Source organism: Mytilus edulis, chromosome 9 (genome assembly GCF_963676685.1).
Source record: "Mytilus edulis chromosome 9, xbMytEdul2.2, whole genome shotgun sequence".
Taxonomy (NCBI): Eukaryota; Metazoa; Mollusca; class Bivalvia; order Mytilida; family Mytilidae; genus Mytilus; species Mytilus edulis.
Window position 1 is genome coordinate 72,323,960 of NC_092352.1, and position 18,418 is coordinate 72,342,377.

General features: G+C 31.8%; 1 protein-coding gene and 1 long non-coding RNA gene across 2 annotated transcripts; both read left to right on the plus strand.

Annotated features, from left to right (window-relative positions):
• The first annotated feature begins 5,377 nt into the window (after positions 1-5,377).
• On the plus strand, positions 5,378-7,193 carry LOC139490422 (uncharacterized). The gene is made up of 2 exons (XR_011656322.1): positions 5,378-5,673; positions 7,119-7,193. It is a non-coding gene; the product is annotated as an uncharacterized lncRNA (long non-coding RNA).
• Positions 7,194-7,641: 448 nt separating this feature from the next.
• LOC139490160 (fibrinogen C domain-containing protein 1-like) lies at positions 7,642-13,712 on the plus strand. The gene is made up of 5 exons (XM_071277010.1): positions 7,642-7,647; positions 8,630-8,818; positions 9,839-9,935; positions 10,802-10,966; positions 13,182-13,712. The coding sequence occupies exons 1-5, from the start codon at positions 7,642-7,644 to the stop codon at positions 13,439-13,441; spliced, it is 717 nt and encodes a 238-aa protein (XP_071133111.1). The 3' UTR covers positions 13,442-13,712.
• Positions 13,713-18,418: the final 4,706 nt, after the last annotated feature.

Below are 18,418 nucleotides of genomic sequence, written 5' to 3' on the forward strand. Positions count from 1 at the left end.
CAAAATTTAAAAGAAAACAAACGACGCAACGTTATAATGTAACACACACAGAAACGAACTGTAATATAACAATGGCCATATTCCTGACTTGGTACAGGACATTTTTAAAGGAAAAAATTGTGGGTTGAACCTGGTTTTGTGGCATGCCAAACCTCCCTCTTTTATAGCCATGTGAAATATAACATTAAAATGACAACTCAACACCACAGGACTACAATATAAATAAATTGGAGAACACATTTGACAAAGAAACACACGAACAATAGCCAACAAAAGGCAACAAGTTCAAACCTTTAATACGCCAGAAGTCCACACAAGATCTACTAATGACACCCAGATACAAAAGTTTGAATGCCGAAACAAGCACAAAGATGAACAGCATCGAGGACCAAAAGATCAAAAAAGTTGTGCCAAAAACGGCCAGGGTTTTCTGTTAGTTACCAGATCATCCCTATTATTTAAAATAATTTATACTTTTGCAAACAGTAAATTTATAAAATTATTATACAAAAGATGTACATGATAAAACTGAAGTATTAACTAATTACAGGAAACAACTGAAATACATTACAATAACTTCTAAACCTTAAAGATTTGTTCATTAATTTTTAATAACGCTAAGAATGTAGCATGTAATACATGATACCTTCATAAGAACTTATTTGTACTAGTAGGTTCATTCAACCTATGCAAAATTCTGAAATTTAGGTATAAAATGTTATGCAAATATAATGGCATAGGTTGAATAATATATAAACAGATAAAGTGTTACAAAAAATATGTGGAGCTTATCAATTTACAATCACTTTAAAAGAAAACTTGGCGCTCAACAGAAGAGCAATATGATATCTCAACAAGGACATGAACCCATACAATAGACATGTAATATATGTATATAGATATTCTGTACTCGGATATTCAGATATTCTAACACAACAGGTGATACCTTGTAAATAAATATTTGGTAGTAGTTTAAAAAAAAGTCCAACACTTTTCAGTGTTCAATGTCCACAGATGTGTTCACATGCGGATTTTACATTGCAATATGTAAGGTACGATCAATGTATTTTTGACAATCATATTAATGTATCAATAAAGATCAGCAAGAAAAGATCTACAAATAGTTTGTCTATTTTTCAATTCATTTGGAGGAATACATTTCTTCGCCGAGAAATCTTGTCTTTATACGATATCTTGATAATTATGACATTTTTGTCACATTTTGGTCAGCAACTTCTTTTCATACATTAATGACATATGGTTAAGTTTACTCAATGAACAACGGTTCACAGTACGTTTTGTTTTCTTTTTATAATGGTGTTATCTTTATGCATTTTCTAGATGCCTCATACCAATTTAAAAAAAAAGATTTAGGTTGATAGAAAATGATATATTATCTCCACAAGATAAACCTCCGGTCAATAATATGCAAAATATGTACCACATAACAGGTCAAATGTCACAGCATGACATAAGATCATGTGAACGAGAAAATCAACGGGCTGATATATGCACAAAACAGGACTAAAAAGGATACTACTGCAAAAGATGCAGTTATGTCTGCCAGATATATTAACGTACATCTAGTCATTGACCAGAAGAGTCGGTTGAGAAAAATAAATGTACGACAAAAAATGAAGTTGTCTTGATGTCTATATTCTTAATTCATTGAAGTCAAGTTTTCCATTTCTTTAATCTTTTGTCTTTCAATTTTCTAATCCCTTTTATTCAAACATTATACAAGTCACATTGTTCTATGGTCTTTATTTTCAATACATATCCAATTGATATATATATTAATTTGATAATCTAGAGTTGTGTGACAACATTCTCAGTAATCAATTCCTCGGTTATATTGAGTTTATAATGATGTCCAGGATAGTGCCTAAAAGAGGGACGAAAGATACCAAAGAGACAGTCAGACTCATAAATCTAAAACAAACTGACAACACCATGGCTAAAAATGAAAAAGCCAACCAATAAACAGCACACATGACACAACATAGAAAACTAAAGAATAAACAACACGAACCCCCCAAAAAACTAGGGGTGATCTCAGGTGCTCCGGAAGGGTAAGCAGATCCTGATCCACATGTGGCACCCGTCGTGTTGCTTATGTGATAACAAATCCGGTAAATAGTCTAATTCGGTAGGTCACATTCATGAAAGGGAAGGACGCACGAAAGTGCCACTGGACGTACCGTCGAAACGGGAGCGATTGTAAATATGCAAAGTACATTTAAAGGGTAAATCTAACTTAAAATTGCATGTAAAGTGACTCGTATCGTCTTCATTTTTGTGACATGAGACATTTCTTGTAGTGACTTTATTTCTCTGTAGCCAACTACTAAAATTGAATTATTGAACAATAGCAATAACAGCAAAAAATGCATTCGATAAACCAGACTTTGCTTAAGAAATTAAATCCTTTGAGATCTGGGTATCTCTCTTTAAATGGATCTAGACGATTATTACATTCAACTTTATCTTCTGATTTTGGATTATTTAGATGTTTATAGTTTTTGGTATCTGGGTCAAAATTCTGAACAGATCAGACAAAAATCTGGTACATTATTGTATATTCCAAAAAATTGCTTCAAACACGTTTTATCTTTCCAAAATTATAATTGGTAGTAAGTTTTATTTATCATTTTTTACCTTAGTATAAAACATCTGTTATTTAGGCATTATCTTTGGCACTGCATATACGATTGGCAATGGAAGAAAAAAGTTTTTTTTGTGGTTTTTTATGTAAGCATTGAGATATGAGTAAAACATGCTTTTTTGGCACAACATGATTAACTAAAGTACAAAAATGAAAATCAAGGAGCTAAGTATTATCATATAAACACCTATATCACAGAAAGTTTGATGTTTGCCAATTAGAACGTCAACATGTGAAATTATTGTAAAATCCGAGGTTAGAATCGTTTACATTAACACAGAATGCAGCTTTGATTTCCTTTATTTTATTTTGTATACTTTACCGAGCACGTTTTCAGAAAAGCTGTTCTCTCTCAAACCAGTATTGATTTTGCATATACATAGCTACCTTGTTTTCAGTACAGTACATATCATTTACAATTGGTTTAAGTGCATTGAGTGATAGAAATTTCACCCATCAATTTGTATGTATATGATATTGAATACTACATCTTACAAATATAATTAAATCTTGTGTTTGCTGTAGATGAAAATCACGTATCAGAATTTTTCAACAGAATTTGTTCATTATCAAATTCTAAGAATATAAATGATATGGTTTCTGGTTGTATATTTCAAAAAATAATTATTATATATCTTAAATGAGTTCCATTTCATCATAAGTGACCCAAAGAAATTGTTTATATATTATTTTTTATTTGTAGTTTTAATAACATCTTTTTCTGTGTATGAAATACATATCTTTGATACTTTTACTGTGCTTAATATTGGTAGGAATGAAATTTTATTCCATAAACACAATAAACATGATCACATCTCAACGTCTCTACTACAGATCTTGTTGGCAAAGGATGGAAACAAAGTTTTGATTTATCATTTTTGACCTTAGCATTGAAACATCTGTTATCAAAATATTTTCTTTGACATTGCATTTTATGTTGGTAATGGAAGGTAAAGAAGAATTTTATATATATATTGTTGTAGAGTTGTCACTGACTCAGACGTACTTATAAATATAATTAATTTTTTTCTGTGACTGTATACTACATTAATTTGTAGGATCCTTTACCATAGATAATTTAGCTGATCTGTAACAATTACATCTTCATGCCTTATATATCATGTACTGTAGTACGCCGCTAGATTAAAACTGACGAGGAAAGGTAACACACGGCCAGCGAAAGCTCTTTTATTGAGAGCCCAGGTGGTCGTGTGGTCTAGCGGGACGGCTGCAGTGCAGGCGATTTGGTGTCACGATATCACAGTAGCGTGGGTTCGAATCCCGGCGAGGGAAGAACAAAAAATTTGCGAAAGCAAATTTACAAATCTAACATTGTTGGGTTGATGTTTAGACGAGTTGTATATATATATATATATTGATACATGAGTTATGAAAGTTTTTTCCTAGCATAAAATAATTTACTTAAGTACAAAATCATATTGATTAATATTGTTTTATAAATTTCTATATCACAGAAATTATGATGTTTGCCAAGATGCATGTAAAAATTATCCAAAAATTCGAGATGAGAATCGTTTACATAAACACACAATTCAGCTTCGGTTTCCATTATGATAAGTAAATGCTTTACCCAACAGCGAAATGTTTACCAAACAAAAACAATCAAAATATAGCTGAACGACTGACAGATATTTGGTAATTGCTTTGTACCTGCTAATCTGTAGCCTTACTTGTATAATCATTCTACACCCAACAAATCATTTCTGTTAGTATTAATTAAGTGAACGAAGTAACTAGGATGATTCGTATCGCCAAAAATATGTGTTTCCAGCTTCTCAGTTTTAAATATTGACTAGCAGTGTCGTTCATTTAAGTTGTAAATCAGCAACATACGAATATATAGCAATGTTAATCGATTAAGAGATGAATCGAGAAAACACTTGATCAACGTGAATACCTCATGCTTTGTCATTAGAATATTCGGTGTAAATATTTTTAGATCTCATGGCTTAATTGTTTTCATTCTAGACTTTCAATGTAAAGTTTTTAAACATACAAACAAATAGCAAATTATGTCCAGGTCTACTATCCTGTTTAGCTCACCTAGCCAAAAGAGATAACTTGGCAAACGTCTGTCGTCGTCCGTCGTAATCTTCGTCTTCGTTTACTTTCACAAAAATCTTCGTCTATGAAATTACTGGACAAGTCAAACTTGGCTTAAATCATCCTTAGGGAATCTTGTATATAGATATAAGAAAATAAGGTATGAGTTCTGATGAGACAACTCTCCATCCAAGTCACATTTTTTAAAAGTAAACCATTATAGGTTAAAGAACAGTCTTCAACACCGAACATCAAACTATAAAGGGTCCCAAAAAAATACTAGTGCAAAACCTAGAAATTAATGGTATCTTATTTAACAAATATGAAGATAAAGGTAAAAAAAAATTACATGTATTCAAATTCAAAAAGTTCAGACACATGGTACAGGGATAAAATACTAAATGCTAAAAAAATCCATTCTACCGAGCTTTCGAAGTCTTACCTAACGAAAGGTCACAAATTAAGGCGTAAAGAAACCTGCATCTACTCAAAAATAAGACGTAATGATCTCCGAGAATGATGATATCACTACAAAAGATATCAGTTGTTTTATCTATAACAATACACATAAGGTACGCAACTGACTTACATAGGGTTAATCAGAGCAATTGAAAGCATATAAATAAATGGAATGTTAAGGATTCAGTCAGTTACAACATACAGCATATGCAAGAACAACTTAAAAATGTTGATTTTCGGATTTGTATTGTTTTATTTGACCTCAGTGACCACATTAGAAACTGATAGTGATGTAAAAGTTCGTTTATTCGATAATCAAAATGCACCATCAACGGATATAGTCATGTTTTTAATTCATACTTTCGAAAGAAAGATAAAAGAAATTGAGAAGAATTTGAAACGTATTCAAAATATTGAAAGAAAATTGACTGTTCATTTCACTGATTACTTGAATGGAATAGCGGATAAACTGGCTAAAGACAACGGTAAGAAATCTACATTTATTGACAAGTAAAAATGCTTTATGGCATTGTCAATATGTTTTTAACTATTGATTTTGAATATAACTTTAGGTTCTTTTTGGTATCTTACACTACAATATTTTGTATCGTCTTTCGACATTTCATTTCTCTGAAACCCGCTTTGAACATTTCAATTCAAAAGACACAAATAGTAATTTTCTATAAAAGAATAGAAATGATATCAATGCGACATCATTAGACCAATAAATATAAACAAAAGACTGGCACATGAACAAAGCATGTGTTGTAAGGACAGTAATCTGAATAAATTCTTAATGCCGTATAAAAATAATTTGGTATGTTTTCCAACAAGACATGTACAATTAACAAAGAAAATAGATGTTCGCAATTATCGGTCAACGTCCGGCCTTCAACAATGAACGTCACACATACCGTATAGCAAGCTATAAAATACTCCAAAATGACAAATTGAAACACCGTTCAAACCAGATTAATCAACAACATTCGTTTTGTGTTGTGTAATCAAATACATTATCAAATAGGATATAATTTTTAAAAAAAAGCAGCTGATTGATAGGACACTCGCTTTTGACAAGCACATGCAGAATGTTGAAAAATTTAATAACCAAATGATGTACCGACTTTTGAACATAGGGGAGATAAGACATGAACCCCTGTTGTTCCAAAAAATAATCGATCGGAAGATAAATAAAGGCAACAGTAGTATACCGCTGTTCAAAACTCATAAATCCATGGACAAAAAACAAAACTAAAACCGAGAGAAACTCATTAAATATTCTTTTGAAATTACTATGCATATGCAATTTTGTTAAACTATTTGTTATGAAATCATTGACGGTTGTAATGTTACAATTAGATATGGTGAAATATTAATGCTCATACTTCAGAATAATTTTGTTTGCTACTTTCACAAGATATCTTATATGGAACAGGATATGTTTACCCCTTCCAGAGCTCCTGCATTTTTTTTGTTCTCAGAAGAACACCTCTTTCTTACATTCATTTCTTTATTTATTTCCTCTATCAACAGATTCAATGAACAACATATATGTTGTCAGGAGCCTCTGTCCTTTGTTAGTCTTGTATTATTTTAATTTTAGTTTCTTGTGTACAATTTGGAAATTAGTATGGCGTTCATTATCACTGGACTAGTATATATTTGTTTAGGGGCCAGCCGAAGGACGCCTCCGGGTGCGGGAATTTCTCGCTACATTGAAGACCTGTTGGTGATCCTCTGCTGTTGTTTTTTTATCTGGTCGGGTTGTTGTCTCTTTGACACATTCCCCATTTCCATTCTCAATTTTATTACAGATTAAATTACAAAAGTTTTTAAAAAAAAACAGACAACACAATACAATATTACAATATGTACAGTAACTATAATATATTACAAAAATATTATTTATAAAAAAACATTCTATGTGTAGCTCAACATGATAACAGGATTCAGTCGGTGGATGAAATGCCAGATGATAGAACTCCAAAAGATGATTTTAATGAAGGTATTCTTGTTTCGTGTCATTTTGATATAAAGACTATTTAACCACCACAATTCACGGGTTTTTTTCATGGCATTTGATGATTTCAGATGAATTTCTGGCACTAGCTAAAACATAATTGTTTTCATTTACGATAATCCATGTACTGGCAAGCTATCGCATCATCCCTATCGTAACTCTGCTATACTCACCAACACAAAGTGCAACGTGTACGTGGCACAGATTGAGAAAACTGTTGGTGACGATATTGACTGTTATTACGTGCTTGCCCAAAAGAATGCAGTAGAACTGTGTATCATCAACAAATAATTGTAATGTGAAATTTTCAATAATGAAATACCACCATATATGTCTGATTGATTGAGTACCACAACAACTACAACACGCACGCACGTATATATCTAGAAATGGTCTGTCGCATAGCTCGCAAGTGCTTCCCTTGTTATTAGGAATGTTAGTTAGTAATTTTGTTATGAAAGATACGTTTATGATTTCTCTGGATGATCTTGGCTTTTACAGACATCACGGACTTTGACTGAGAGGTGAATAGTTCTAAAACCAAAACGAGTCCATTCATCAGTTTGTTCTTCGTCTACAGTATTATTTACTATAACTTTCCAAGACTGCTGCAAAAATATTATCAAATACACATGAACCTATCATTTTTATAAGATATCCATAAATTCGGAATGAACCCATAATGTTTACGTTCAGTGTCAATCAAATAGAACAATAAATAGTTTTTTCGTTAAGAATTTGCCATTAAGGCTGCTAAGCTTTTGTGAGAAATACAACTTTATCTCTATAGTTGAAGTAATAGGATGTAGCCTGAGTATACATTGACATTCTCAAGTTCAAAATACTCTTAACTATAAAGTGCTGGAAACATTTCAACGTTTCTCTACAAAATAAATAACACGGACCTATTTATAAAAATCTAGACCGACTATTGTCCTTACACACGTTAATTATGTGCCTGTTGTTTGATTTTGATCATCGTCATCTAACAATCGTTTGGTTCTTTTGTGTTTTTTTATTATGTAGGGATAGTAGTCTTTTTTCATTTCCATCTTTTACTCAATTTCGTGTCTACATTATATTCACAAAAAAGTATAATTGATAGTCAATAGCGAAAAAAGAATCTGCCCACATGTCCGGAGCAAATAAATTCAGCCCTAGTTTGTTTGTGGGGTTCGTGTTGGTCAGTATCTAGTATTTTTATACTGTTGTGTGTATATGTGTCTGTTTGTCTTTTTACATTTTTTTAGCCTCGGCGTTATCAATTTTCTTTCTACTAATGGGAATAATGATCCCTTGGTATTGTTTCTTTCTCTGTTTGTGTACAAAGAAGATTTTGTCAAAGAAGCACAATTTTTATTATTCGCTGCAAACGGCTGTAAACCAATTTAAAACAATATATATAAGCTATAAATGAATAGAACACCTTTTCATATTTTTATTTTCTCTTACTGAAAGAAAAAGTGAAAGGTATTGAATTTCGACCAAAAGACTGTGGAGAAATATATTCAAAAAGAGGAAATGGGATTTACACACTCTTTCCAAACTCATCCAGTAGCAGTGGTTATTCAGTCTATTGTGATTTTGAAACGGACAACGGAAATTGGACGGTAATTGCTTTTCTTTTTTTTTCTGTCTAATGTATATTTACACATTTTTCTTATTTATGTACTATTCTGAATAACATTCATATATGGTCTACACATTGCAAGATGTCTGAATAAAGTAGTATTAATTTGATATCATAAATGAGTATCCATCTGAATACATTCTCGCTGCATTGAAGACCTATTGGTGACCTTCTGCTGTTGTCTGTTCTATGGTCGGGTTGTTGTCTCTTTGACACATCTCCCATTTCCATTCTCAAATTTATTATTTGTCATGGACCGATTTAACACTTCGATGCATCAGTCTATATAAATGCTTTATCGCGGACAAGAGTAACTATGTGATACATTATGAATAAATAAATGCTTTATAATGGTGACTGGGAAATAGATATATGGTCATTACTGATCTTCTTCCGACTGGCAGTATAACCCTTGCCTAAGGACGGCGTTTTTATTTGCTTTTTTTGCTCTGCAGGTTGTATCATTTACGCGTCTAGTCGGAATTTGGACGTTAAAACCGATGCTCTTTGTATAGAGGATGTCATGCTCTCTGCACGTTAAAAAAACATTTTGCAACAACTGTTGGAGGGTTCGTTTGTGACCTGTTGCAATGCAATGCAAAACGTCTGTCCCTATCCAAAATAACCTCATTTTCAAATTGCGGTCAAAATCTTGACCTTCATACCGGGCAGCCTCTATAACATTACCTACCTTTTTTATATATTGCTTTTTTTCCTAGCCCTGAACATGCATAAAATTGTTGCCACCGATTTTTTTTTTAAATCAACAACTTTTCAATGAATCAATCTAGGATGAATGTACATGTAACGTTTGAAAATTCATTAAGGACTGTTTTGTTGCTCTATCAATATAACTAAAAAATCTGAACAAATGAAAATAATATACAAAATCCATCACTTGTAATCATGAATGAATATGCATGCTATATGTATCATGATTTTATAATAATTTTTAAATGTTTTGATATTGATATTTGATTTTACAGTTTATATTTGTCAGGTATTTCAGAGAAGAATAAATGGTACCACAGACTTTTTCAGAGGATGGGAGGAATATGAAAATGGATTTGGAAATTTGGAAGCGGAATTTTGGCTTGGTAAATTTTTATGTTTTGTATTATTTTAGAGGAGCAATAACGATTATAAATGTGATTGATTGATTGATCGATCGATTTATTGATTGTTTTAACGTAATTTTTCGGCATTAATGTGCAATATCGTAACTGTTTATCTTTTTTTGTGAAGGAAGCCTTAGTGGCCGTCGAGATCCGTCATTTTTAGGATAAAACTGACAGTCCTAGCTATAGTGAAGTAGAATAAACGTTGAACACATATGTCGCGTGTTGGTTTTGAACGTGCAATCTCATTTTTAACTGCCTATAGTGTTATTAGTTAGACCACTAAGACCATTCGGCTACCTAGACCCTCGATTATAAATTTTAGATTAAAGACTAACAACATGAACCACATATATATCCAGATAGTATGACTTTGTACGGGACCAAACTACAGAGAGGTTAAACCAGTATAAAGCCACATCTGTGAGACGTTGTATTTTATTTTTACCTCACAATGTCGTCTTTTTGTTATGCCGTTGGCTGTCCTTTAATTAATACTTTCCAGCTTTAATTTGATGTTTAATGACGATTTTTATTTGATTTCACTCAAAAATTCGTCGATAGTTCCGCAGAACTCATTGTCTGTACTGTGATTTTGATTACAAAAGTTCAATTGTGACTACCAAAAGCTGTGTATAAGTTCAATACAAAACTATAGCTGCAAACAATTATTCTGCAGATGACATATGCTTCCAAAACAATGTTGTCCTAGATACTTTTCTTTGATAACTATAAATGACGTCGATAACATGATATGAAGAAGCCGGGTCTAACCTTCATGACTTTGTCTCAGGCGAGACAAAGACATTGTTTATATAATTTAAGATTTTTTAAACCATTTTCAGGTAATCGCAAAATCAACGAATTAACGTCGAACGGACTACATGAATTAAGGGTAGATCTTACCGATTTTGACGGAAACAGCGGATATGCCAAATATTCCAGGTTCTCTGTCGGTGATGCTTCTACCCAATACAAGCTTAAAGTTGGTGGATATAGCGGGAACATCGGTGAGTAAACGTTAAATTCAAACTGTGCTTTATGTGCATATCTTCTATTTATAGGTTCTCGGAAAAAAAATAGAACCATACCATTCTGCTTTGCCATTCAATCTTTTAACTTTTTTTCATGAATCTGCGATTTTGCAGATAGTTCACAAAGTTGAAACTATGTGGCCTCGTCATGATTTATACCAGACTCGTAAGGTTACATATGTTTTAATCAACAATAAAGTGATCACTTGTATAATATTGCTATCGAAATATCCAAACTTAGATGTTTTTGTTTTCGTTTCTGAGATATAAGACAAGGCTTACCATTTCGTCTTAATGAGGGCAGTACATGTACAGTTTTTTTACACATATTGTAGTTAAAGTGATATCCTACCTAGATCATAGCCTTTTCAATACTCATTTCCCTTGGACCAAAACGTCACTTTGTTTTGAGTAATTTGAATGTATTTGTGATTATGTTTTAAATTTTTCAAATACCTATAATATAATTGAAGAGTTGAAGACTGTTAGAAAATATGCTGTTTATAAATGATTCAGGGTTAAACATATTGAATTGATACTTTGAAAAGTAATAAATGTTTTGTGTTTTTGCCTATACCCTCTCCCTCGAAAAAAACGTAATAAAAACCGATACATGTGGGTAATGATAATATTACATAAATATTTTAATTCTTTTGAATTATAGATAGTTTGCAGTCTGATAGCGGGAGGAGTTTTATAATATACCACAGTGATATAGTTTGTTATAGATTCAGGGATAAAATGTACCTTTAAAAGTATTTTAAGTGGTGGTATAATGTTTTGTTCCCAAACCCATTACACTCCCTAGATAAATATAAAATAAACAATAAAAATAGTGTGTAACTATATTATGTAATATATATATATATCAATTCTTTTGAAAAGGGGATAGTTTGCAGTTTTATAATGGGATGAGTTTTATTACAAAGGATAGAGAAAACGATCATTGGCCATAATACAGTTTTCTATGAGTCGGGGTTAAATTTTACTTTAAAAAGTATTTAATGGTAATATGTTTGGGTTTTTTACCGACTCCCCCCCCCCCAAAAAAAAATTACAAAAATTGTGTACAACGATATTATTTCTTAAACATTTTAATTTTGTTGAGTAGGAGATAGTTTTGAGTTTTATTATTAGGAACAGTGATATCGATCGTAGGCCATGTAGTAGTTTGTAATAGATTCAGGGTGAAATTTTACTTTTAAAAGTATTTAAAGTAGTGGTATGAGTTTTTATCCTTCCGCACACACACAAACAAACTGACGTAATGTTATTAAATTAAAAAAAGTGTGTAACGATATCATCAAATATATGTTAAATTATTCTAATAAAAGATATTTTTCAGTATAATAACATGAATAACGAATTTTTACTACAAACGACTTTGATAACGATCGTTTATAAAATATTTTTTGTAGAAATTTCTAGGACATTATTTTTTGGACCCCTTACCCACCCAAAAAAAGAAAACTTAATAAAAACCAATAGAAATAGTGTTCAACGATATTATCAAATATGTATTCCCCGTCTTTCCGATAGGAGATAATTTTCATTTTGATAATGGGAGGAGATTTACTAGGAAGGACAGGGATGACGATCGATGGCCATGCTACAGTTTATAATAGATTCCGGGTTGAAAATATTTAAAGTAGTTGTATGATTTTTATCCCCCCCCCCCTTTTTTTTAAACCAATGTAATGAAAACCGATAACAATAGTGTGTAACAATATTATTAGATATATATTTAAATACTTTTGAATAGGAAGATAGTTTTCAATACACTAAAGGGGGTTTACTTCAAAGGACAAGGACACAGCTAACGGTCGTTTAAAATAGATTTTGTGTAGAAGTTTTTTTATTTTATGGACCCCTTACCCACAAAAGAAAACGTAATAAAAACCATTAAAAATAGTGTGAAACGATATTATCAAATATTTATTTCAATTTTTTTCAATATGAGATAATTTACATTTTGATAATGGGATGAGCTTTTTAGAAAGAACCATGGATGACGATCGACGGCCATAATAACGTTCTTAATAGATTCAGGTTAATTAAAGAATGATTTAAAGTAGTGGAATGAATTATTAACACCCAAAACAAAAAAACACACACACACACATATATATATAATGTAATGAAACCCAATAAAATAGTTTGTAACAATTTGTATTGTAATTCTTTTGTATAGGAAATAGTTTGAAGCATAATAATGGGATGAGTTTTACTACAAAGGACAGGGAAAACGATCTTCATTATATAGTTAACTGTGCGAATGACAGAGGTGGAGCCTGGTGGTATCACTCCTGTACATCCGTCAATCTTAACGGACAGTACCTCCAAGGTGGACAGGTTGACTTAAAGAGTATTCATTGGTACATGTGGAAGGCATCAAGCATTTCATTACAATCATCCGTGATGATGTTCAGAAAAGTGTATCCAACAGGTTAAAGACCAAGATGTTTTATTTCGAAAACAAGTGTGTTTTAATTATTTGATAATTTTTATATTAATATATTTCGTTCATTTAATACAGTTCCCTTGTTCCATTTAGTTCTTTTTAAATAAATAACATTGTGAGTTGTCTTAATTTACTTGTTCTTGATATGCATGAAATATGTTACACTGGTTTTAAATGTCAAGGTATTCAAAGTAATATCATTTAAACATTTATATATCAACAATCACTGTAAATGAAATGATAATAAACTAACTGTATTTATTTGTGGTAATATTACTCGTGTTACTTAATTAGCTCTGTTTAATTTGGAAATGATATCAACTGGAACTCACAGATCAATGTATAAACTTGCCTTCCGGTGTTTTTTTAAACTTCATTTTTAATTAGTTATAGATATTTCATTTATTTACAAATTACCATTTATGATAAATTTCACTGTCTAGGTCATAGATTTTTCTGAAAACGTTTTTTTTTATTATTTTCAATACAAAACATTAAGTAATGAGGAAATAAAAATTCTTTGGTGTATGGAAATATTTTACGATGTAGATGTCAATCTAGCGGGTTTATTTGACCTTGACCTTGACCTCATTTTTAAAGTTCATAACTTATTACCAATAGATCAACTATATTTGTTGTATGGAATGATAATAAGGTGTGAATGTCTGTGTGGCAGGTATTATCTGACCTTTATTTCATTTTCATGGTTAGTTAGGTACTGTTAAGTTTTCTTGATTAAGTTTGGTTCTAGATACTATAAGTAATAGATCAACTATATGTAATGCATAGATTGGTTATACATGTTGTGAGGTGTACATTGTCTGGCATGGTTCACCTGACCTTGACCTCATTTTCGTGGTTTATTGGTCAATGTTTAGTTTCTTGTTTACGTCTGTTTTCTAAGATACTATAAGCAATAGGTCAATTTTATTTGATTTATTGAATGATTGCAATATATACATGTATTTCCGGTTTGGTTAATCTGACCTTGACCTCAATGTTTTCGGTCTTATAAAGTTTATTTAAGAAATAATTCTTTCATGCCATGCTCTATGCTCATTTTAACATGGGTAGGCATTATATTTGTTAATATCTTAATACCGAGCGTTAGCGAGGTATTAAATGTTTACAAATATAATGCCTACCCATGTTAAAATGAGCATAGAGCATGGCATGATAGAATTATTTCGATTCTAATAGGAATACTTTGAACTATTGTACTTCGAAGCGGACCAATAGAAGACGCTCGAAATGTCGCCATTTTGATTTGATTAACAAAAACGTTATAGACAAATCAACAGTTTATCAATAAAAAAAGAACAGAATCATTTAAACTTACTTTTAGAATGTTTTATTTAATTTCCTAGCGAGGAACACCAACAAAAATGTCCATTTTGATCTCTGGCGTTGTTCAAAATTCATCTGACGTTGCAATTTTAATTGTGACGTCAATCACGTGCAAGCCCATGTTCTATTCGAATTAGAACATGGCTTTGTACGCAAAGCTAAAGCAGAACGTCATATTAGAATTGATATTTTTAGTAAAGCTTTATATTCAGAACTATTAACATCAAATTAATCGTCAGCAAAAAAGACAAGACATATCAGCGTGCGCACTCTTGTGTGATGTATAATTACGGGTCATATATATAAGTTCGATACATGTCTGGTATTTTTCAACTTGTAGGTGCTAACAATTATCTTTTAAATACCATGAGTTATGCTTGTACAAATAAGGAGAAGTTGTATAATTACCAACGAGAAAACTGCAGGTACAAATAAGGAAAAGTGGTATAATTACTAATGGGACAACCGCTTGTACAAATACGGAGACGTAGTATTATGACCAATGAGACAACTATCCACTAGAGTGCAAATGACGTCAGTTGATATATATGGTTTATCCAGTAAATCAAGCATAAAAAAATATACAACGTGTGACCGAAAAACACAGTTGTATTCTGTGATGGCGTAACATTTGAAAACTCTTTAGTTCATAAATTTGATTGACTATAGTCATCGCAGAAAAGTCATATCTTTAAAATATCTTGATAATTGTGACATTCTTGTCACATTTTGATTCCAAAAAGTTGTGCATAATACTGCTAAGGTAGTCTTTTCCTAGGATAAAAAAAATCCTTAGTTTTTCGAAAAATTAAAAGTTTTGTAACAGGAAATTAAAAAAAAATGACCATATAAATGATATTCATGCTGGCTACTGGGCTGGTGATAGCCTCAGTGACGAAACGTCCACCAGCAGTGGCAACGACCCAGTGGTGTCAATAGTCACAAAAATGGACAATGAATAAACGCCTGGCCATTTATACTTAACTTATCGTAACCATTCTACTGGTTGTACCGTCTACTGCTATAATTGCGTTTTTTACATGTTGTCAAATGCTGTGAAAATACGAAAGAGAAAAAGAGAATACGTCACTTGATAGTAATGAGAGTCAATTATAAGGGTTGAGAAATCAAGAACACAAGACACACATAAGCTTAAAAAACTAGCAGCAAGGAAATAACAACTTAAAGAAATAATAAAGAATAATATTTGCTGTTCTAAATTCTGACAAACATTGTATTTTGTGAATTGAAAACTAAATTGCTTGAAGATAAAAAAAATTAAGAAAACATAATAATATGGTAATACAGTATATTAAAATTGAGAATGGAAATGGGGAATGTGTCAAAGAGACAACTACCCGACCATAGAAAAAACAACAGCAGAAGGTCACCAACAGGTCTTCAATGTAGCGAGAAATTCCCGCACCCGGAGGCGTCCTTCAGCTGGCCCCTAGGCTAAACAAATATTTTCTAGTTCAGTGATAATGAACGCCATACTAATATCAAAATTGTACACAAGAAACTAAAATTAAAATAATACAAGACAAACAAAGGCCAGAGGCTCCTGACTTGGGACAGGTGCAAAATTACGCCGGGGTTAAACATGTTTATGAAATCACAACCCTCCCCCTATATAGCCAATGTAGAAAAGTAAACGCTTAACAATACGCACATTAAAATTCAGTTCAAGAGAAGTCCGAGACTTATGTCAGAAGATGTAACTAAAGAAAATAAACAAAATGACAATAATACATAAATAACAACAGACTACTAGCAGTTAACTGACATGCTAGCTGCAGACTTCAATTAAACTGATTGAAAGATTATGATTTCATCATATGAATATCAGGCACTATCCTTCCCGTTAGGGGTTTAGTATCATACCATCATAACATATATGAGAAGAACATAACCCGTGTCATGCCAACAACTGGTTTTTAAATAAATGTGTTTAGTTCCGATGCAAAGACCCTATAGGTGAATCAATATTAACGCCAAAATATGCAATCTTTAATGACCTGACAACAGTATCGTAACTATATCCCTTCTTAATAAGTCTATGTAAAGGTTTTGTTAGTTTCTGAGGTGAATACTGCCATTTATGTGCTTTATAAAGAATATTTCCATTAAAAATTGGATGTGAAATACCTGAACGTATAAAAAGTCTGCATGTTGAGCTATATTTACGAATGATGTCCTTATACCGATGATAAAATTTAGTAAATGTTTTGACTAGTTTGTGATATTGAACCCCCTGGTGTAATAATTTTTCAGTAATACATAAATTTCTCTCCTTAAAATCTAAAACACTGTTACATACACGAGCGAATCGTACAAGTTGAGATATATAAACACCGTAAGGTGGTGACAAGGGAACGTCACCATCTAAAAATGGATAATTAACGATAGGAAATGAAAAATCATCTCTTTTATCATAAATTTTAGTATAATGAAAATGGCCGCCACAGTGAGTGGACACGCTAAATCATGCAGGTGAAAAAAGTTGAATTCTGGTGGATTCCAAGCTGTTTAAGACTAAATTAGCTTGTCATAAAACAAAACAATTATAAATCCTAACTTTATATCACAAGAACTTTCGTTAATAATTGTACAAAAGTCATTTACATGAACCAAACTAATAACATGGCAGACGACACCGGTATCCAACAAAAAAGAGATCAACGCCAGATTACCTTTGAGCTTAATAAAAAGTCAGTCGGGTATTTGAGAAGAACTTTATTAATACACTATTTCACTGAAGCAGGTAAAGACCCTCAAACTAATATTGTATGGTCTAATTCTGATAAAAAGTCAAGACTTCTCACGTTGAACGATGAAAGCAAACCGTTCTCGGAGAAGATTTCGGACCCAAATCTCTTCAAGCCGGTGGTTCAGATCCATTACAAAGGGAATAAACTTTTAACCATTACACTGTTTTTCTCAACGTACAAATGTTTAGTTCAAGGAATTCAGTGCCAAGGTTGGATTAAACGGGAATTCGATAACATTAAGAAAATGATCAATAATGTGTTTAAAGGGAGATAATCCAAAAATTCTAGATGGGAAAATCAAAAACATGAGGCCCCCAAACTTTACAATTATTGATAATAAAAACTCAGAAAAAGAAATACCAGTAACCAATCATAATAGTGATGACAATGAGGACTTTGAGGAAACAAATCCCAAAACTTTACTTGATGTTCATGATAAAGATACTGACAACATTGAAAAGAACAGTGAAGTAGAGGATGAACACATTACAAGAAGTAATTATACATGTATCCCAAATGATACAAACAGTAAGGAAGACGAATCAACTCATGATCAAAGAAATTGTGAATACAAAAAAGATATCGATAAAATCAAAGAAACATTAAATAAAATGGAGCTGCTATTTATTGAAAAAATTCAAACAATTGACAAAGTAAATGAACTTGCAAATAAACTGATATCTCTAGAAATATCTAATAACAAGATGTGTCATAAAATTACAGATATGTCAACAATAACAAAGGGAATTAAATCTGAAATGAATATAATTTCTGGAAAAGTTGAAAAGGAACACAAAGAAACAAGATAACTTGCAGAAAATATATATATAAAGCTGTTGACAATGTTAC